Source organism: Coregonus clupeaformis, chromosome 21 (genome assembly GCF_020615455.1).
Source record: "Coregonus clupeaformis isolate EN_2021a chromosome 21, ASM2061545v1, whole genome shotgun sequence".
In the NCBI taxonomy this organism is placed as follows: Eukaryota; Metazoa; Chordata; class Actinopteri; order Salmoniformes; family Salmonidae; genus Coregonus; species Coregonus clupeaformis.
In genome coordinates this window covers 3,243,475-3,260,974 of record NC_059212.1, presented here as the reverse complement: position 1 = coordinate 3,260,974, position 17,500 = coordinate 3,243,475, and the positions used below count along the sequence as shown (strand labels likewise).

At 44.8% G+C, this 17,500-nt stretch overlaps 1 protein-coding gene across 3 annotated transcripts in view; it reads left to right on the top strand.

Annotated features, from left to right (window-relative positions):
- The window catches only part of xdh (xanthine dehydrogenase), a 54,102-nt gene that overhangs the window by 5,243 nt on the left and 31,359 nt on the right, over positions 1-17,500 (top strand). For all 3 annotated transcript variants that reach the window (XM_041847297.2, XM_041847296.2, XM_041847298.2), the window contains exons 8-14: positions 3,225-3,317; positions 9,820-9,964; positions 10,154-10,246; positions 14,987-15,138; positions 15,337-15,430; positions 15,909-16,018; positions 16,206-16,553. In XM_041847297.2, coding sequence (XP_041703231.2) covers positions 3,225-3,317; positions 9,820-9,964; positions 10,154-10,246; positions 14,987-15,138; positions 15,337-15,430; positions 15,909-16,018; positions 16,206-16,553 — 1,035 coding nt within the window. The remainder of the gene's footprint in view (positions 1-3,224; positions 3,318-9,819; positions 9,965-10,153; positions 10,247-14,986; positions 15,139-15,336; positions 15,431-15,908; positions 16,019-16,205; positions 16,554-17,500) is intronic.

The following is a 17,500-nucleotide window of genomic DNA, read 5'->3' as shown; positions in this document are numbered from 1 at the left end:
TTGAGCGGAGCTGTTGGTCTGTGGCCTTGAGGGGAGATGTTGGTCTGTGGGTTTGAGTGGAGCTGTTGGTCTGTGAGCTTGAGCGGAGCTGTTGGTCTGTGAGCTTGAGTGGAGCTGTTGGTCTGTGGGCTTGAGTGGAGCTGTTGGTCTGTTGGCTTGAATGGAGCTATTGGTCTGTGGGCTTGAGTGGAGCTGTTGGTCTGTGGGCTTGAGTGGAGCTGTTGGTCTGTGGGCTTAAGTGGAGCTGTTGGTCTGTTGGCTTAAGTGGAGCTGTTGGTCTGTGGGCTTGAGTGGAGCTGTTGGTCTGTGGGCTTGAGGGGAGCTGTTGGTCTGTGGGCTTGAGGGGAGCTGTTGGTCTGTTGGCTTGAATGGAGCTGTTGGTCTGTGGGCTTGAGTGGAGCTGTTGGTCTGTGAGCTTGAGTGGAGCCATTGGTCTGTTGGCTTGAGTGGAGCTGTTGGTCTGTGGGCTTGAGTGGAGCTGTTGGTCTGTGGGCTTGAGGGGAGCTGTTGGTCTGTGGGCTTGAGGGGAGCTGTTGGTCTGTGGGCTTGAGTGGCGCTGTTGGTCTGTTGGCTTGAGCGGAGCTGTTGGTCTGTGGGCTTGAGGGGAGCTGTTGGTCTGTGGGCTTGATCGGAGCTGTTGGTCTGTGGGCTTGAGTGGAGTTGTTGGTCTGTGGGCTTGAGTGGAACTGTTGGTCTGTGGGCTTGAGTGGAGCTGTTGGTCTGTTGGCTTGAGGGGAGCTGTTGGTCTGTTGGCTTGAGTGGAGCTGTTGGTATGTGGGCTTGAGGTGAGCTGTTGGTCTGTTGGCTTGAGCGGAGCTGTTGGTCTGTGGGCTTGAGTGGAGTTGTTGGTCTGTGGGCTTGAGTGGAACTGTTGGTCTGTGGGCTTGAGCGGAGCTGTTGGTCTGTGAGCTTGAGTGGAGCTGTTGGTCTGTGGGCTTGAGTGGAGCTGTTGGTCTGTTGGCTTGAATGGAGCTATTGGTCTGTGGGCTTGAGTGGAGCTGTTGGTCTGTGGGCTTGAGTGGAGCTGTTGGTCTGTGGGCTTAAGTGGAGCTGTTGGTCTGTTGGCTTAAGTGGAGCTGTTGGTCTGTGGGCTTGAGTGGAGCTGTTGGTCTGTGGGCTTGAGGGGAGCTGTTGGTCTGTGGGCTTGAGGGGAGCTGTTGGTCTGTTGGCTTGAATGGAGCTGTTGGTCTGTGGGCTTGAGTGGAGCTGTTGGTCTGTGAGCTTGAGTGGAGCCATTGGTCTGTTGGCTTGAGTGGAGCTGTTGGTCTGTGGGCTTGAGTGGAGCTGTTGGTCTGTGGGCTTGAGGGGAGCTGTTGGTCTGTGGGCTTGAGGGGAGCTGTTGGTCTGTGGGCTTGAGTGGCGCTGTTGGTCTGTTGGCTTGAGCGGAGCTGTTGGTCTGTGGGCTTGAGGGGAGCTGTTGGTCTGTGGGCTTGATCGGAGCTGTTGGTCTGTGGGCTTGAGTGGAGTTGTTGGTCTGTGGGCTTGAGTGGAACTGTTGGTCTGTGGGCTTGAGTGGAGCTGTTGGTCTGTTGGCTTGAGGGGAGCTGTTGGTCTGTTGGCTTGAGTGGAGCTGTTGGTATGTGGGCTTGAGGTGAGCTGTTGGTCTGTTGGCTTGATCGGAGCTGTTGGTCTATGGGCTTGAGTGGAGCTGTTGGTCTGTGGGCTTGAGTGGAGCTGTTGGTCTGTTGACTTGAATGGAGCTGTTGGTCTGTGGGCTTGAGTGGGGCTGTTGGTCTGTGGGCTTGAGTGGAGCTGTTTGTCTGTGGGCTTGAGTGGAGCTGTTGGTCTGTTGGCTTAAGTGGAGCTGTTGGTCTGTGGGCTTGAGTGGAGCTGTTGGTCTGTGGGCTTGAGTGGAGCTGTTGGTCTGTTGGCTTGAGCGGAGCTGTTGGTCTGTGGGCTTGAGGGGAATGTTGGTCTGTTGGCTTGAGGGGAGCTGTTGGTCTGTGGGCTTGAGTGGAGCTGTTGGTCTGTTGGCTTGAGCGGAGCTGTTGGTCTGTTGGCTTGAGGGGAGCTGTTGGTCTGTGGACTTGAGTGGAGCTGTTGGTCTGTGGGCTTGAGTGGAGCTGTTGGTCTGTTGGCTTGATGGGAGCTGTTGGTCTGTGGACTTGAGTGGAGCTGGGTCTGTGTGCCTGAGTGGAGCTGTTGGTCTGTGGGCTTGATCTGAGCTATTGGTCTGTGGGCTTGATCACAGCTGATAAACAGTCTGTCTGACACAGGCCAGGAGCTCTTCACGAGGGCAACTCACCATCTCTGAAGAAGCTGCTTCTAGGTATATAGTCCTCTATGGCTGAAAGCGTAGCACCCACCTGGATGATGCCTTGGCAGCTGCAGCGCAAAAGCACACCACATTTCAGCCGTGGGCCGAAAAAGTCTGTAGGCAACTACGAGCCTGAACAGTCATCCCATCTCCGCACACAGTCCTTGTCCTTCCAGGAACCGGCAGGTGAAACAAAAAAGTCAATACTTTGTCCAGTTGAAATTTGAATAAAAACATTAGCAAGCTACATAGCCAAGCCCAAAGAAGAGTTGTACCATCACAGTCCTGCAATTAAAACTTAGATATGTAAGTTTTATTTTTTTCTTCCATAAAAGCATTTAAAAAACACAAAAAATATATTAAATAAGTGCGAAATATACAGAAGCCCTCTGCCTAGGCTGTCACTAGGCACCATGGCAACTATAGAACCCAGTTTGATGACAGAGTAACAATGTTATGCCTTGGGTCTACTCACTGACCGAAGTTTAACTCATATAACTTTTAAGTTATTCATATAAGAATGTGAGTTGAGAAACTCAGATATTTTTTTATTGATAAAGAACAATGTTTTTTCATGTTCTAAAACGTTAAGAACAGTATTATGAAAGAACGTAGAAGAAATTGATTCTCCATGCCTGTATCACACCCACAAGGCATGATGGGTAGACAGTCACATGAGTGACCTGGACCTCATGAGTCAGAAACACACTTGTTTTACAACCAGACATTATCTAAATGAAGAAGGTTCTAACGTCTTTTGGATGAGTGGAGAAATGTTTCACAGTTATTGGCCAATCAAATCCGTGCTGTCACACATGTCATGCAGTCAAGATTTCAGAGCTATACATGGTTTTATTATCAATAAAATACTATTTATTTATTAAAAAAATACACAAATTAAACGGTTAATAATGTACATGTAACTGGTTAATAATGTTTCAATGGCGTGTCTCATTGGTTATCTCAGAGGACCTCAGTGCTGCCTGCTCCTCTCTACGACCCAGCTGACTTCCAACCTCTTGACCCCACTCAGGAGATCATCTTCCCCCCAGAGCTAATGGTAAAAACACTAACACACATCAACACGCACACATGCACGGGGGCTTAACACACACACACACACACACACAAACACACACACACGCACAAATGCACATACACACACACCAAACACACACACACACACACACACACACAGTAAGGTGCACTGTGCCGTACCGCTATCTCTCTCTCTATATATATATCTGTTCTCTCTCTCTCTCTCTCTCTCTCTCTCTCTCTCTCTCTCCTCTCTCTCTCTCACTGTACCTCTCTATCTCTCTGTTCATCTCTCTCTCTCTCTCTCTCTCTATTTCTCTCTCTCTCACTCTCACTGTACCTCTCTATCTCTCTCTTTATCTTTATCTATTTCTCTCTCCCCTCCCCTCCCCTCTCTCTCTCTCTCTCTCTCTCTCTTTCTCTCTCTCTCGTTCACTCTCTCTTTCTCTCTCTCCCACCTACCTATGTTTCTCTGTCTCTCAGTTCAATTCAAGGGGCTATATTGGCATGGGAAACATATGTTTACGTTGCCAAAGCAAATTAAATAGATCATAAACAAAAGGGAAATAGACAAGGGAAACATTAGTAAACATTACACTTAAAAATAATATAGTCATTTCAAATGTTAAATTATTGGCTATGTACAGTGTTGTAACAATGTGCAAGTAGTTGAAGTATGAAAGGGAAAATAAATAAACAGATAAATATAGGTTGTATTTACAATGTTGTTTGTTCTTTACTGGTTGCCCTTTTCTCATGGCAACAGGTCACAAATCTTGCTGCTGTGATTTCAACAGATATGGGAGTTTATCAATGTTTTATTTGTTTTCAAATTCTTCGTGGGTCTCTGTGATCTGTGGGAAATATGTGTCACTAATATGGTCATACATTTGGCAGGAAGTTAGGAAGTGCAGTTCAGTTTCCACCTCATTTTGTGGACAGTGTGCACATAGCCTATCTTCTCTTGAGAGCCAGGTATGCCCACGGCGGCCTCTCTCAATCGCAAGGCTATGCTCACTGAGTCTGTACACAGTCAAGGATTTTCTTAATTTAGGGTCAGTCACAGTGGTCAGGTATTCTGCCACTGTGTTACTCTCTGTTTAGGGCCAAATAGCATTCTAGTTTGCTCTGTTTTTGTAAATTCTCTCTCTCTCTCTTCTCTTCTCTGTCTCTCTCTCTCTCTCTCTCTCTCTCTCTCAATTCAATTTCAATTCAGTTCAATTTAAGGGCTTTATTGGCATGGACAACGTATGTTAACATTGCCAAAGCAAGTGAAGTAGATAGTAAACAAAAGTGAAATAAACAATAAATATTAACAGTAAACATTACACTCAGAAGTTTCAAAAGAATAAAGACATTTCAAATGTCATATTATGTATATATACAGTGTTGTAATAATGTGCAAATAGTTAAAGTACAAAAGGGAAAATAAATCAACATAAATATGGGTTGTATTTACAATGGTGTTTGTTCTTCACTGGTTGCGCTTTTCTTGTGGCAACAGGTCACAAATCTTGCAGCTGTGATGGCACACTGTGGTTTTTCACCCAGTAGATAAGGGAGTTTATCAAAATTGGGTTTGTTTTCGAATTCTTTGTGGATCGCTGTAATCTGAGGGAAATATGTGTCTCTAATATGGTCATACATTTGGCAGGAGGTTAGGAAGTGCAGCTCAGTTTCCACCTCATTTTGTGGGCAGTGTGCACATAGCCTGTCTTCTCTTGAGAGCCAGGTCTGCCTACGGCGGCCTTTCTCAATAGCAAGGCTATGCTCACTGAGTCTGTACATAGTCAAAGCTTTCCTTAAGTTTGGGTCAGTCACAGTGGTCAGATATTCTGCCACTGTGTGCTCTCTGTTTAGGGCCAAATACCATTCTAGTTTGCTCTGTTTTTTTGTTTGTTCTTTCCAATGTGTCAAGTAATTCTCTTTTTGTTTTCTCATGATTTGGTTGGGTCTAATTATGTTGTTGTTGTTGTTGTCCTGGGGCTCTGTGGGGTCTGTTTGTGTTTGTAAACAGAGCCCCAGGACCAGCAAGCTTAGGGGACTCTTCTCCAAGTTCATCTCTCTGTAGGTGATGGCTTTGTTATGGAAGGTTTGGGAATCGCTTCCTTTTAAGTGGTTATAGAATTTAACGGCTCTTTTCAGGATTTTGATAATTAGCGGGTATTGGCCTAATTCTGCTCTGCATGCATTATTTGGTGTTTTACGTTGTACACAGAGGATGTTTTTGCAGAATTCTGCATGCAGAGTCTCAATTTGGTGTTTGTCCCATTTTGTGAATTCTTGGTTGGTGAGCAGACCCCAGACCTCACAACCATAAAGGGCAATGGGTTCTATAACTTATTCAAGTATTTTTAGCCAGATCCTAATTGGTATGTCAAATTTTATGTTCCTTTTGATGGCATAGAAGGCCCTTCTTGCCTTGTCTCTCAGATCGTTCACAGCTTTGTGGAAGTTACCTGTGGCGCTGATGTTTAGGCCAAGGTATGTATAGTTTTTTGTGTGCTCTAGAGCAACGGTGTCTAGATGGAATTTGTATTTGTGGTCCTGGCAACTGGACCTTTTTTGGAACACCATTATTTTTGTCTTACTGAGATTTACTGTCAGGGCCCAGGTCTGACAGAATCTATGCAGAAGATCTAGGTGCTGCTGTAGGCCCTCCTTGGTTGGTGACAGAAGCACCAGATCATCAGCAAACAGTAGACATTTGACTTCAGATTCTAGTAGGGTGAGGCCGGGTGCTGCAGACTGTTCTAGTGCCCTCGCCAATTCGTTGATATATATGTTGAATCCCTGTCTCACCCCACGGCCCTGTGAAAATAAATCTTTGTGGTTTTTTTACCAATTTTAACCGCACACTAGGGCGGCGGAGCTAGTGGGTAAGGCAGAACAAGGTCGCTGGTTCTAACCCGAGCCGACGAAAAAGTGAGTGCCCTTAAGCAAGGCGCTAACCCTAATTGCTGATGAAGTCGCTCTGGATAAGAGCGTCTGCTAAATGACTAAAATGTAAATGTAAAAATATGTTGTTTGTGTACATGGATTTTATAATGTCGTATGTTTTTCCCCCAACCCCACTTTCCATCAATTTGTATAGCAGACCCTCATGTCAAATTGAGTCAAAAGCTTTTTTGAAATCAACAAAGCATGAGAAGACTTTGCCTTTGTTTTGGTTTGTTTGTTTGTCAATTAGGGTGTGCAGGGTGAATACGTGGTCTGTCGTACGGTAATTTGGTAAAAAGCCAATTTGACATTTGATCAGTACATTGTTTTCACTGAGGAAATGAACTAGTCTGCTGTTAATGATAATGCAGAGGATTTTCCCAAGGTTGCTGTTGACACATATCCCACGGTAGTTATTGGGGTCAAATTTGTCTCCACTTTTGTGGATTGGGGTGATCAGTCCTTGGTTCCAAATATTGGGGAAGATGCCAGAGCTAAGGATGATGTTAAAGAAATTAAGTATAGCTAATTGAAATTTGTGGTCTGTATATTTTATCATTTCATTGAGGAATCATTTCATCTCTCTCTCTCTAGCCCGGTGTAAAGCTGCACTATGTGGAGATGGGGGCGGGGCCATCAGTCATGCTGTGTCATGTTTTTTTGGTTGATTCTTTCCCGTGTGTCAAATAGTTATCTTTTTGCTTTCTCATGATTTGGTTGGGTCTAAATGTGTTTCTGTTCTGGGGCTCTGTGGCGTCTGTTTGTGTTTGTGAACAGAGCCCCAGAACCAGCTGGCTGAGGGGACTCTTCTCTAGGTTAATCTCTCTGTAGGTGAGGGCTTTGTGGTGGAATATGTGGGCATCGCTTCCTTTTAGGTGGTTGTAGAATTTAACAGCTCTTTTCTGGATTTTGATAACTAGCGGGTATAGTCCTAATTCTGCTTTGCTTGGGGTTTTGCTTAGTACATGGACACAAAGTACAGTGGGGAGAACAAGTATTTGATACACTGCCGATTTTGCTGGTTTTCCTACTTACAAAGCATGTAGAGGTCTGTAATTTTTATCATAGGTACACTTCAACTGTGAGAGACGGAATCTAAAACAAAAATACAGAAAATCACATTGTATGATTTTTAAGTAATTCATTTGCATTTTATTGCATGACATAAGTATTTGATCACCTACCAACCAGTAAGAATTCCGGCTCTCACAGACCTGTTAATTTTTCTTTAAGAAGCCCTCCTGTTCTCCACTCATTACCTGTATTAACTGCACCTGTTTGAACTCGTTACCTGTATACAAGACACCTGTCCACACACTCAATCAAACAGACTCCAACCTCTCCACAATGGCCAAGACCAGAGAGCTGTGTAAGGACATCAGGGATACAATTGTAGACCTGCACAAGGCTGGGATGGGCTACAGGACAATAGGCAAGCAGCTTGGTGAGAAGGCAACAACTGTTGCCGCAATTATTAGAAAATGGAAGATGTTCAAGATGACGGTCAATCACCCTCGGTCTGGGGCTCCATGCAAGATCTCACCTCGTGGGGCATCAATGATCATGAGGAAGGTGAGGGATCAGCCCAGAACTACACGGCAGGACCTGGTCAATGACCTGAAGAGAGCTGGGACCACAGTCTCAAAGAAAACCATTAGTAACACACTATGCCGTCATGGATTAAAATCCTGCAGCGCACGCAAGGTCCCCCTGCTCAAGCCAGCGCATGTCCAGGCCCGTCTGAAATTTGCCAATGACCATATGGATGATCCAGAGGAGGAATGGGAGAAGGTCATGTGGTCTGATGAGACAAAAATATAGCTTTTTGGTCTAAACTCCACTCGCCGTGTTTGTAGGAAGAAGAAGGATGAGTACAACCCCAAGAACACCATCCCAACCGTGAAGCATGGAGGTGGAAACATCATTCTTTGGGGATGCTTTTCTGCAAAGGGGACAGGACGACTGCACCGTATTGAGGGGAGGCTGGATGGGGCCATGTATCGCGAGATCTTGGCCAACAACCTCCTTCCCTCAGTAAGAGCATTGAAGATGGGTCGTGGCTGGGTCTTCCAGCATAACAATGACCCGAAACACACAGCCAGGGCATCTAAAGAGTGGCTCCGTAAGAAGCATCTCAAGGTCCTGGAGTGGCCTAGCCAGTCTCCAGATCTGAACCCAATAGAAAATCTTTGGAGGGAGCTGAAAGTCCGTATTGCCCAGCGACAGCCCCGAAACCTGAAGGATCTGGAGAAGGTCTGTATGGAGGAGTGGGCCAAAATCCCTACTGCAGTGTGTGCAAACCTGGTCAAGACCTACAGGAAACGTATGATCTCTGTAATTGCAAACAAAGATTTCTGTACCAAATATTAATTTCTGCTTTTCTGATGTATCAAATACTTATGTCATGCAATAAAATGCAAATTAATTACTTAAAAATCATACAATGTGATTTTCTGGATTTTTGGTTGGTGAGTGGACCCCAGACCTCACATCCAAAGAGGGCAATGGGTCGATAACTGATTGAATAATTTTTAGCCAGATCCTAATTGGGATGTTGAGTTTTATGTTCCTTTTGATGGCATAGAAGGCCCTTCATGCTTTGTCTCTCAGATCATTCACAGCCTTGTGGAAGTTACCTGTGGTGTTGATGTTTCGGTGGGTGTAATTCTTATTGTACTGTAGGGCAACAGTGTCTAGATAGAATTTGTATTTGTGGTCCTGGCAACTGGACCTTTCTTGGAACACTGTTATTTTTGTCTTACTGAGATTCACTGTCAGGGCCCAGGTCTGACAGAATCTGTGCAGAAGATCTAGACGCTGCCTTAGGCCCTCCTTGTTTGGGGACAGAAGCATCAGATAATCTGCAAGCAGTAGACATTTGATTTCTGAGTCCAGTAGGGTGAGACCGGGTGCTGCTGACTGTTCTAGTGCCCTCGCCAATTCATTGATATATATTTTGAAGAGGGTGGGGCTCAAGCTGCATCCCTGTCTCACCCCACGGCCCTGAGGAAAAAAATCTAATTTTAACTGCACACTTGTTGTTTGTGTACATAGATTTTTTAAAATGTCATATGCTTTCCCCCCAACACCACTTTCCATCAATTTGTGTAGCAGACCCTCATGCCAATTTGAGTCAAAAGCTTTTTTGAAATCAACAAAGCATGAGAAGACTTTGCTTTTGTTTTGTTTGTTTGTCGATTAGGGTGTGTAGGGTGTATACGTGGTCTGTCATATGGTATTTTGGTAAGAAGACAATTTGACATTTGCTCAGGACATTTTTTTCACTGAGGAAATGTTGTTGTCTGCTGTTGATGGTACTGCAGAGGATTTTTCAGATATTGCTGCTGACGCATGTTCCACTGTAATTATTGGGGTCACATTTTCTCCACTTTTGTAGATTGGGGTGATCAGGCCTTGGTTCCAAATATTGGGGAAGATGCCGGAGCTGATAATAATGTTAAAGAGTTGAAGAATAGCCAATTTGAATTTGTGGTCTGTATATTTTATCACTTTGTTTAGTATACCATCAACCCCACAGGCCTCTCTCTCTCTTTCTCTCTCTCTCTCTCTTTCTCTTTCTCAAGTCCCTGGGTAAAGGCCAGTCCTCTCCACAGTTGAGGTTCAGAGGAGAGAGGGTTCTGTGGCTCCAGCCAGCTTCTCTGGAGCAACTCCTAGATCTTAAGACTCAGTACCCCAACGCCAAGATGGTGGTTGGAAACACGGAAGTCGGTGAGACAACTAGCTAGTTGATGACTAATTGGTATTTCGACTAATCAGATCAGACCTTTTGCCCATAATTGGGCGAAAGAAAAATCAGAATTGGTCTGCCAGTGTAAATGCAGCCTTACTGTTCTGAAAGTTTGTAGGTAGTGATGATGTTTGATTGATCTGTTGTCCCTGCTGCTGTTTGTGTCCCAGGTATTGAGATGAAGTTTAAGAACCTGCTGTATCCTGTTATTCTGGCCCCAGCATACATCCCTGAGCTCAACACCGTACAGCACACTGACGAGGGTAAGAGTGACAGCCTACACACCTGAGCTCAAAAACCACATACAGCAGCGTACTGGCGAGGGTAAGAGAGGAGAAGGAGGTTGGCTGTGGATGGCAGGGATAGGCTATTTGAAATGTGTGTTTTTGTGTTTATGACTAATGTTCGTACAGTATGTTGCTGATGTTGTGTGTGGGTGTGTGTGTGTGTGTCAGTGAAGTGCCGGTTAGGCACTTTCTATTGAGCCTCGAACACACACACACACACTCATGAAGTGGATTTTTGCTACGGTGTTTATCTTTATGACACGATCACAAAGATAACCATCAAACAACCACAATCAAACAGCAGCAGGAAGACACACATTCACAGTCCCTACTAGCCCCATGCAACTGATCCTTCACACGTTCACACATACACAGTCCCTACTAGCCCCATGCAACTGTCCTTCACACATTCACACATACACAGTCCCTACTAGCCCCATGCAACTGTCCTTCACACGTTCACACATTCACAGAAGCCCCATGCAACTGATCCTTCACACGCAACACATCCCTACTAGCCCCATGCAACTGTCCCACATTCACACATACACAGTCCCTACTAGCCCCATGCAACTGTCCTTCACACGTTCACACATTCACAGTCCCTAATAGCCCCATGCAACTGATCCTTCACACGTTCACACATTCACAGTCCCTAATAGCCCCATGCAACTGATCCTTCACACGTTCACACATTCACAGTCCCTAATAGCCCCATGCAACTGTCCTTCACACGTTCACACATACACAGTCCCTACTAGCCCCATGCAACTGCCCTTCACACATTCACAGTCCCTAAATAGCCCCATGCAACTGCCCTTCGCGAACAGGCGACTCTCAGCACCACAGACACTGACCCAAATGCCAGTGAGTAATCAGCGCTACACACACACTATGCCTAGTAATTAGCTTAGTTACTGGTCCCCTCCCCAATGTCAAACACTTGGATTCATTGTTAAGTGGACAAGGTGACCACCTTAAGTCTCATTTCAATACACCAATGGTAACATGACATTCTCTTACCTAATTTAAATAAGTACCGCTTTGTAACCAACATCGGAGAAGGTGTAGTTGAAGAGGTGCAAGGTTTATATAGCTACGTAGCTACTCTACTGGTGCCAAAATTGGACTGTATGATGTGAGCTAATATAATTAAACATGTACCCTATTAATCTATGACAAAGATACTTGATATGTTTCCCCTTTCATCTGTGTCTGGTGTTAGCTAGTTACTGGCTAGCTAGGTCTTCATCTGTGTCTGGTGTTAGCTAGTTACTGGCTAGCTAGGTCTTCATCTGTGTCTGGTGTTAGCTAGTTACTGGCTAGCTAGGTCTTCATCTGTCTGGTGTTAGCTAGTTACTGGCTAGCTAGGTCTTCATCTGTCTGGTGTTAGCTAGTTACTGGCTAGCTAGGTCTTCATCTGTCTGGTGTTAGCTAGTTACTGGCTAGCTAGATCTTCATCTGTCTGGTGTTAGCTAGTTACTGGCTAGCTAGGTCTTCATCTGTCTGGTGTTAGCTAGTTACTGGCTAGCTAGGTCTTCATCTGTGTCTGGTGTTAGCTAGTTACTGGCTAGCTAGGTCTTCATCTGTCTGGTGTTAGCTAGTTACTGGCTAGCTAGGTCTTAATCTGTCTGGTGTTAGCTAGTTACTGGCTAGCTAGGTCTTCATCTGTCTGGTGTTAGCTAGTTACTGGTTAGCTAGGGCTTCATCTGTCTGGTGTTAGCTAGTTACTGGCTAGCTAGGTCTTCATCTGTGTCTGGTGTTAGCTAGTTACTGGTTAGCTAGGTCTTCATCTGTCTGGTGTTAGCTAGTTACTGGTTAGCTAGGTCTTCATCTGTATGGTGTTAGCTAGTTACTGGCTAGCTAGGTCTTCATCTGTGTCTGGTGTTAGCTAGTTACTGGCTAGCTAGGTCTTCATCTGTGTCTGGTGTTAGCTAGTTACTGGCTAGCTAGGTCTTCATCTGTGTCTGGTGTTAGCTAGTTACTGGCTAGCTAGGTCTTCATCTGTGTCTGGTGTTAGCTAGTTACTGGCTAGCTAGGTTTTCATCTGTGTCTGGTGTTAGCTAGTTACTGGCTAGCTAGGTCTTCATCTGTCTGGTGTTAGCTAGTTACTGGCTAGCTAGGTCTTCATCTGTCTGGTGTTAGCTAGTTACTGGCTAGCTAGGTCTTCATCTGTCTGGTGTTAGCTAGTTACTGGCTAGCTAGGTTTATTTTATTTATTTTATTTCACCTTTATTTAACCAGGTAAACCAGTTGAGAACAAGTTCTCATTTACAACTGCGACCTGGCCAAGATAAAGCAAAGCAGTGCAATAAAAACAACAACACAGAGTTACATATGGGGTAAAACAAAACAAAAATCAAAAAAAAAATACAACAGAAATACAATTAATATACAGTGTGCAAATTTAGCAAGTTATGGAGGTAAGGCAATAAAATAGGCTATAGTGCAAAATAATTACAATTTAGTATTAACACTGGAATGATGTGCAAGAGATGATGTGCAAATAGAGATACTGGGGTACAGATGAGCAAAATAAATAACAATATAGGGATGAGGTAGTTGGGCGGGCTAATTTCAGATGGGCTGTGTTCATCTGTGTCTGGTGTTAGCTAGTTACTGGCTAGCTAGGTCTTCATCTGTGTCTGGTGTTAGCTAGTTACTGGCTAGCTAGGTCTTCATCTGTCTGGTGTTAGCTAGTTACTGGCTAGCTAGGTCTTCATCTGTGTCTGGTGTTAGCTAGTTACTGGCTAGCTAGGTCTTCATCTGTGTCTGGTGTTAGCTAGTTACTGGCTAGCTAGGTCTTCATCTGTATGGTGTTAGCTAGTTACTGGCTAGCTAGGTCTTCATCTGTCTGGTGTTAGCTAGTTACTGGCTAGCTAGGTCTTCATCTGTCTGGTGTTAGCTAGTTACTGGCTAGCTAGGTCTTCATCTGTGTCTGGTGTTAGCTAGTTACTGGCTAGCTAGGTCTTCATCTGTGTCTGGTGTTAGCTAGTTACTGGCTAGCTAGGTCTTCATCTGTCTGGTGTTAGCTAGTTACTGGCTAGCTAGGTCTTTTGTCAAGCAGTTGTCAAGTCAACACATCCTTCAGTGCTGCTGTGAACCGCGAGATGTATACAAAAAAAAAACTTTAAGTCTAACGAAATCGAAGTAGTTGGCATATTTTGACAGGCTCTCGTTTGCCGGTGTCAAACCTTTGTCACGTTGTTTCGATTTTTTTGCAGTCCACCAAGGAAATTAAGTTCACCAAATTGGTCAAACCTGGCTTTCATCTGAACATTGATAATGTCCAGTATGTTGTAGTAGATTCGCCCCCTCTCTGCTCTGACTGTCTTTTTACTATGAGTTTCGCTTTCTGCCAGGCCCAGTTCATTGCATTTCTGCATGAATCGCTCATTGAAACTATTAAAGTCTTGTCACTGCCGTTCCAGGGCTTTCATTGTGTCGCTGATACCGGTACTAGCAGACACTCGTATCCATCACTTAGTTCTGCTGAAAACGGAACAGCGTGTCAGTTTCTTTGAAAATTCCACCGTAGGCCATGAGCAAAAAACAGACACGAGGCGGTCTCTAAATGGGTTGCTAACTGCTCTTTTTTTGTTTTTTTGCAAAGGCATGTAAAAGTTCCACATAGTTCCACAACTCCTATTTACCTAGGTAGCATGTATCATTCATTAGCTAGAACTTTCAAAATATCACGTTTCTCTTTTACCTTTGCATTGTGCATGCTGATGTTTTAATCTCCGTTGTTCATTCAATGCCGGATCTATCGGTGAGCTGCCAAATGTCAAGAGCCATCCAGCTTTGGGTGTGAGACTCAGATTTTTTCATGCTTGTTGAGTGCTATAGGCCAGTTGTTGAAGTCTCAGTACCCGGCTCTTGTCCTCACGCTGTCGCTGGTGGAGAACAGCAGGCAGGGGAAGAAGTAGAGTCGGCTGCTAGCAGCACAGCCACAGAGCCAGTTTTTCCGTTGATACCACTCAGGTTATTTTCTGTCCCTTCCTTTGATGTAGGTCCCTAAACTCAGGTGTTTGGTCTTCCTTCCCTTATCACCCGCTGTTTCGCTAGAAAATCCAACTTTGAAAACAGTTTCAGATGCAATACGTTAGCCATCCTGATTAGCTTACTTTAGCTAGCAGTTAAAACAAAACGTAACGGCCAAAAGGCTGAAGAAGATGTGTGATGACGACAGACAGGAGCTAGCTCAGTTTATCCTCCTGCCTCCCATTACTTTTATCATGCCAATACGCACATTTATTATTATTTGAGTGCAATGAAAATGAATGGGACATATTGTCACATGAAAGGCAGCGAAGTTCAGCTCTTTCGTCGTCCGTTAGCTGGCAGTAGAATGTCAGTGCCTTGCCTTGAGTTTGGAGTTTGAAGGGTGGTAGAAAAGCATACTGCGAGGCTGTCTTTCCCCTGGCCTCCTTGCGCATTTTGTCCCAGACATATTTGGGAAGTACTAGTTCAGAAATGTATTTTCTCATGCAGAGTTGTCCTGGCCAAAAACATGAAGATGATGAAATGTATATTTATAGATTTTTCATGACAGTTATTTAAAAAATGTTTTACAGCACTGTCTACCCTGACCGCACATCACTGGTGTGTGTGTGTGGGAGCGTGTGTGTGTGTGTGTGTGTGTGTATGTTACTGATGTGTGTGTGTGTGTTTGTGTGTGTTTGTGTGTGTTACTGACGTGTATGTGTGTTGTAGGTATAGTATTTGGAGCGTCCTGTTCCCTGACCCTGCTGGGTGATGTGCTGAAGGCAGCGGTGGGTGAACTGCCCCCCCACCAGACCGAAGTCTTCGCCGCTGTACTTGAACAACTCCGCTGGTTCGCTGGGCTACAGATACGCAACGTGGCAGTACGTATTACACACACACACACACATAAACAAACACACAAACACACATACACACACATACAGTATACACACACACCACACACACATGCTGCGCTGACTTGCTGGTCAACAGATATGCAATAAAAGCACCTGTATGGTCTCTAAAATATCTGTGTGTGTGTGTCCGTGTCCGTGTCCGTGTCCGTGTCCGTCCTCCAGGCCATTGGAGGCAACATCATGACTGCCAGCCCAATCTCTGACCTCAACCCTGTCTTTATGGCTGCTGGCTGCAAGCTCACACTCATGTCCAAAGGTAGATAACCTGGTCCTTTTATTGGTACTCTTTCGAGCATGGATTAAATTACCTATAATTTTGCCTTGTTTTATGTCAATTTTATGGTGTGAGTGCAAGTACCTTTTGAACTCCAAAGGTAGGTTACAAAATGCATAATTAACCCACTCTTTGCTCTTTGACACTTCTCACAATGCCAGGGGTTCCCAGGAAGCAACACTCCCTACCTAGTTCTTTAAACTGAGGAGAGACAGCGCAGTGGAAATGTCATGTGACCATTCACATAAAACACAAGCCTCTTTATCTTTACATATTTATTTTAATCTTGTCTTATTTCCTCTTTCTCTTTCTTTCTTTCTTTCTTTCTTTCTTTCTTTCTTTCTTTCTTTCTTTCTTTCTTTCTTTCTTTCTTTCTTTCTTTCTTTCTTTCTTTCTTTCTTTCTTTCTTTCTTTCTTTCTTTCTTTCTCTCCCCCTCCCTTCCTCTCTCTCTCTCTCTAGGTGGTGAGCGCGTGGTTGTGATGGACGAGAAGTTCTTCCCAGGTTACAGAAGAACCATCCTGACACCTGAGGAGGTTCTTCTCTGTGTCCTGATCCCGTACACCAAGAAGGTCAGACACACACACAAACACACACACACACACACACAACATTCGTAGTAGAATAGCAGTTATAACATTTTGTAGAATCTCATTAAGTGCCTATCTCTCCCTGTGTGTGTGTGTGTGTGTGTGTGTGTGTGTGTGTGTGTGTGTGTGTGTGTGTGTGCATGTGTCTGTGTGTGTGTGTGTTGTTTAGGGTCAGTACTTTGCTGCCTATAAACAGTCTCCTCGTCGTGAGGATGACATCAGCATTGTGACATCAGGGATGAGCGTGACCTTCGCCGAGGGGTCATCCGTCGTCAAGCACCTGGCCCTTAGTTACGGAGGGATGGCTGCTACTACTGTCCTGGCCAAGAACACAGCCAGCAGACTTCTTGGAAAACAGTGGAAGGAGGAGCTTCTGCAAGATGCTTGTTCCTCATTAGCTGAGGAGATGACCCTTCACCCCTCTGCGCCGGGTGGCATGGTGACCTACAGACGAACTCTGACCCTCAGCCTGTTTTACAAGTTCTACCTGACTGTACAACAAAAACTGGCCAGTGAGGTGAGAAACACACATCAGAATTATTCACCGCCTTGGACTTGACATACAGTAGCAGTCAATATTTTGGACACACCTACTCATTCAAGGGTTTCTCTTTATTTTTACTATTTTCTACATTGAAGAATAGTAGTGAAGACATCAAAGCTATGAAATAACACATATCGAATCATGTAGGCCTCCTGTAGCTCAGTTGGTAGAGCATGGCGCTTGCAACGCCAGCGTTGTGGGTTCGATTCCCACGGGGGGCCAGTATGAAAAATGTATGCACTCACTAACTGTAAGTCGCTCTGGATAAGAGCGTCTGCTAAAATGACTAAAATGTGAAATGTAACCAAAAAAGTGTTAAACAAATCAAATATGCTGAGCACTTGTTGGCTGCTTTTCTGCCGTCTGACTCATCACAAACCATCTCAATTGGGTTGAGGTCGGGGGATTGTGGAGGCCAGGTCATCTGATGCAGCGCTCCATCACTCTCCTTCTTGGTAAAATAGCCCTTACACAGCCTGGAGGTGTGTTGGGTCATTGTCCTGTTGAAAAACAAATGATAGTCCTACTAACCCAAACCAGATGGGATGGCGTATCGCTGCAGAATGTTGTGGTAGCCATGCTGGTTAAGTGTGCCTTGAATTCTAAATAAATCACAGACAGTGTCACCAGCAAAGCACCCCCACACCATAACGCCTCCTCCTCCGTGATTTACGGTGGGAACTACACATGCAGAGATCATCCGTTTAGGGCCAAAAAGCCAGTTTGCTCTGTTTTTTTATTAATTATTTTCAATGTATCAAGTAATTATCTTTTTTATTTTCTCATGATTCGGTTGGGTCTAATTGTGTTGCTGTCTGGGGCTTTGTGGGTCTGTTTGTGTTTGTGAACAGAGCCCCAGAACCAGCTGGCTAAGGGGACGCTTCTCTAGGTTAATCTCTCTGTAGGTAATGTCTTTGTTA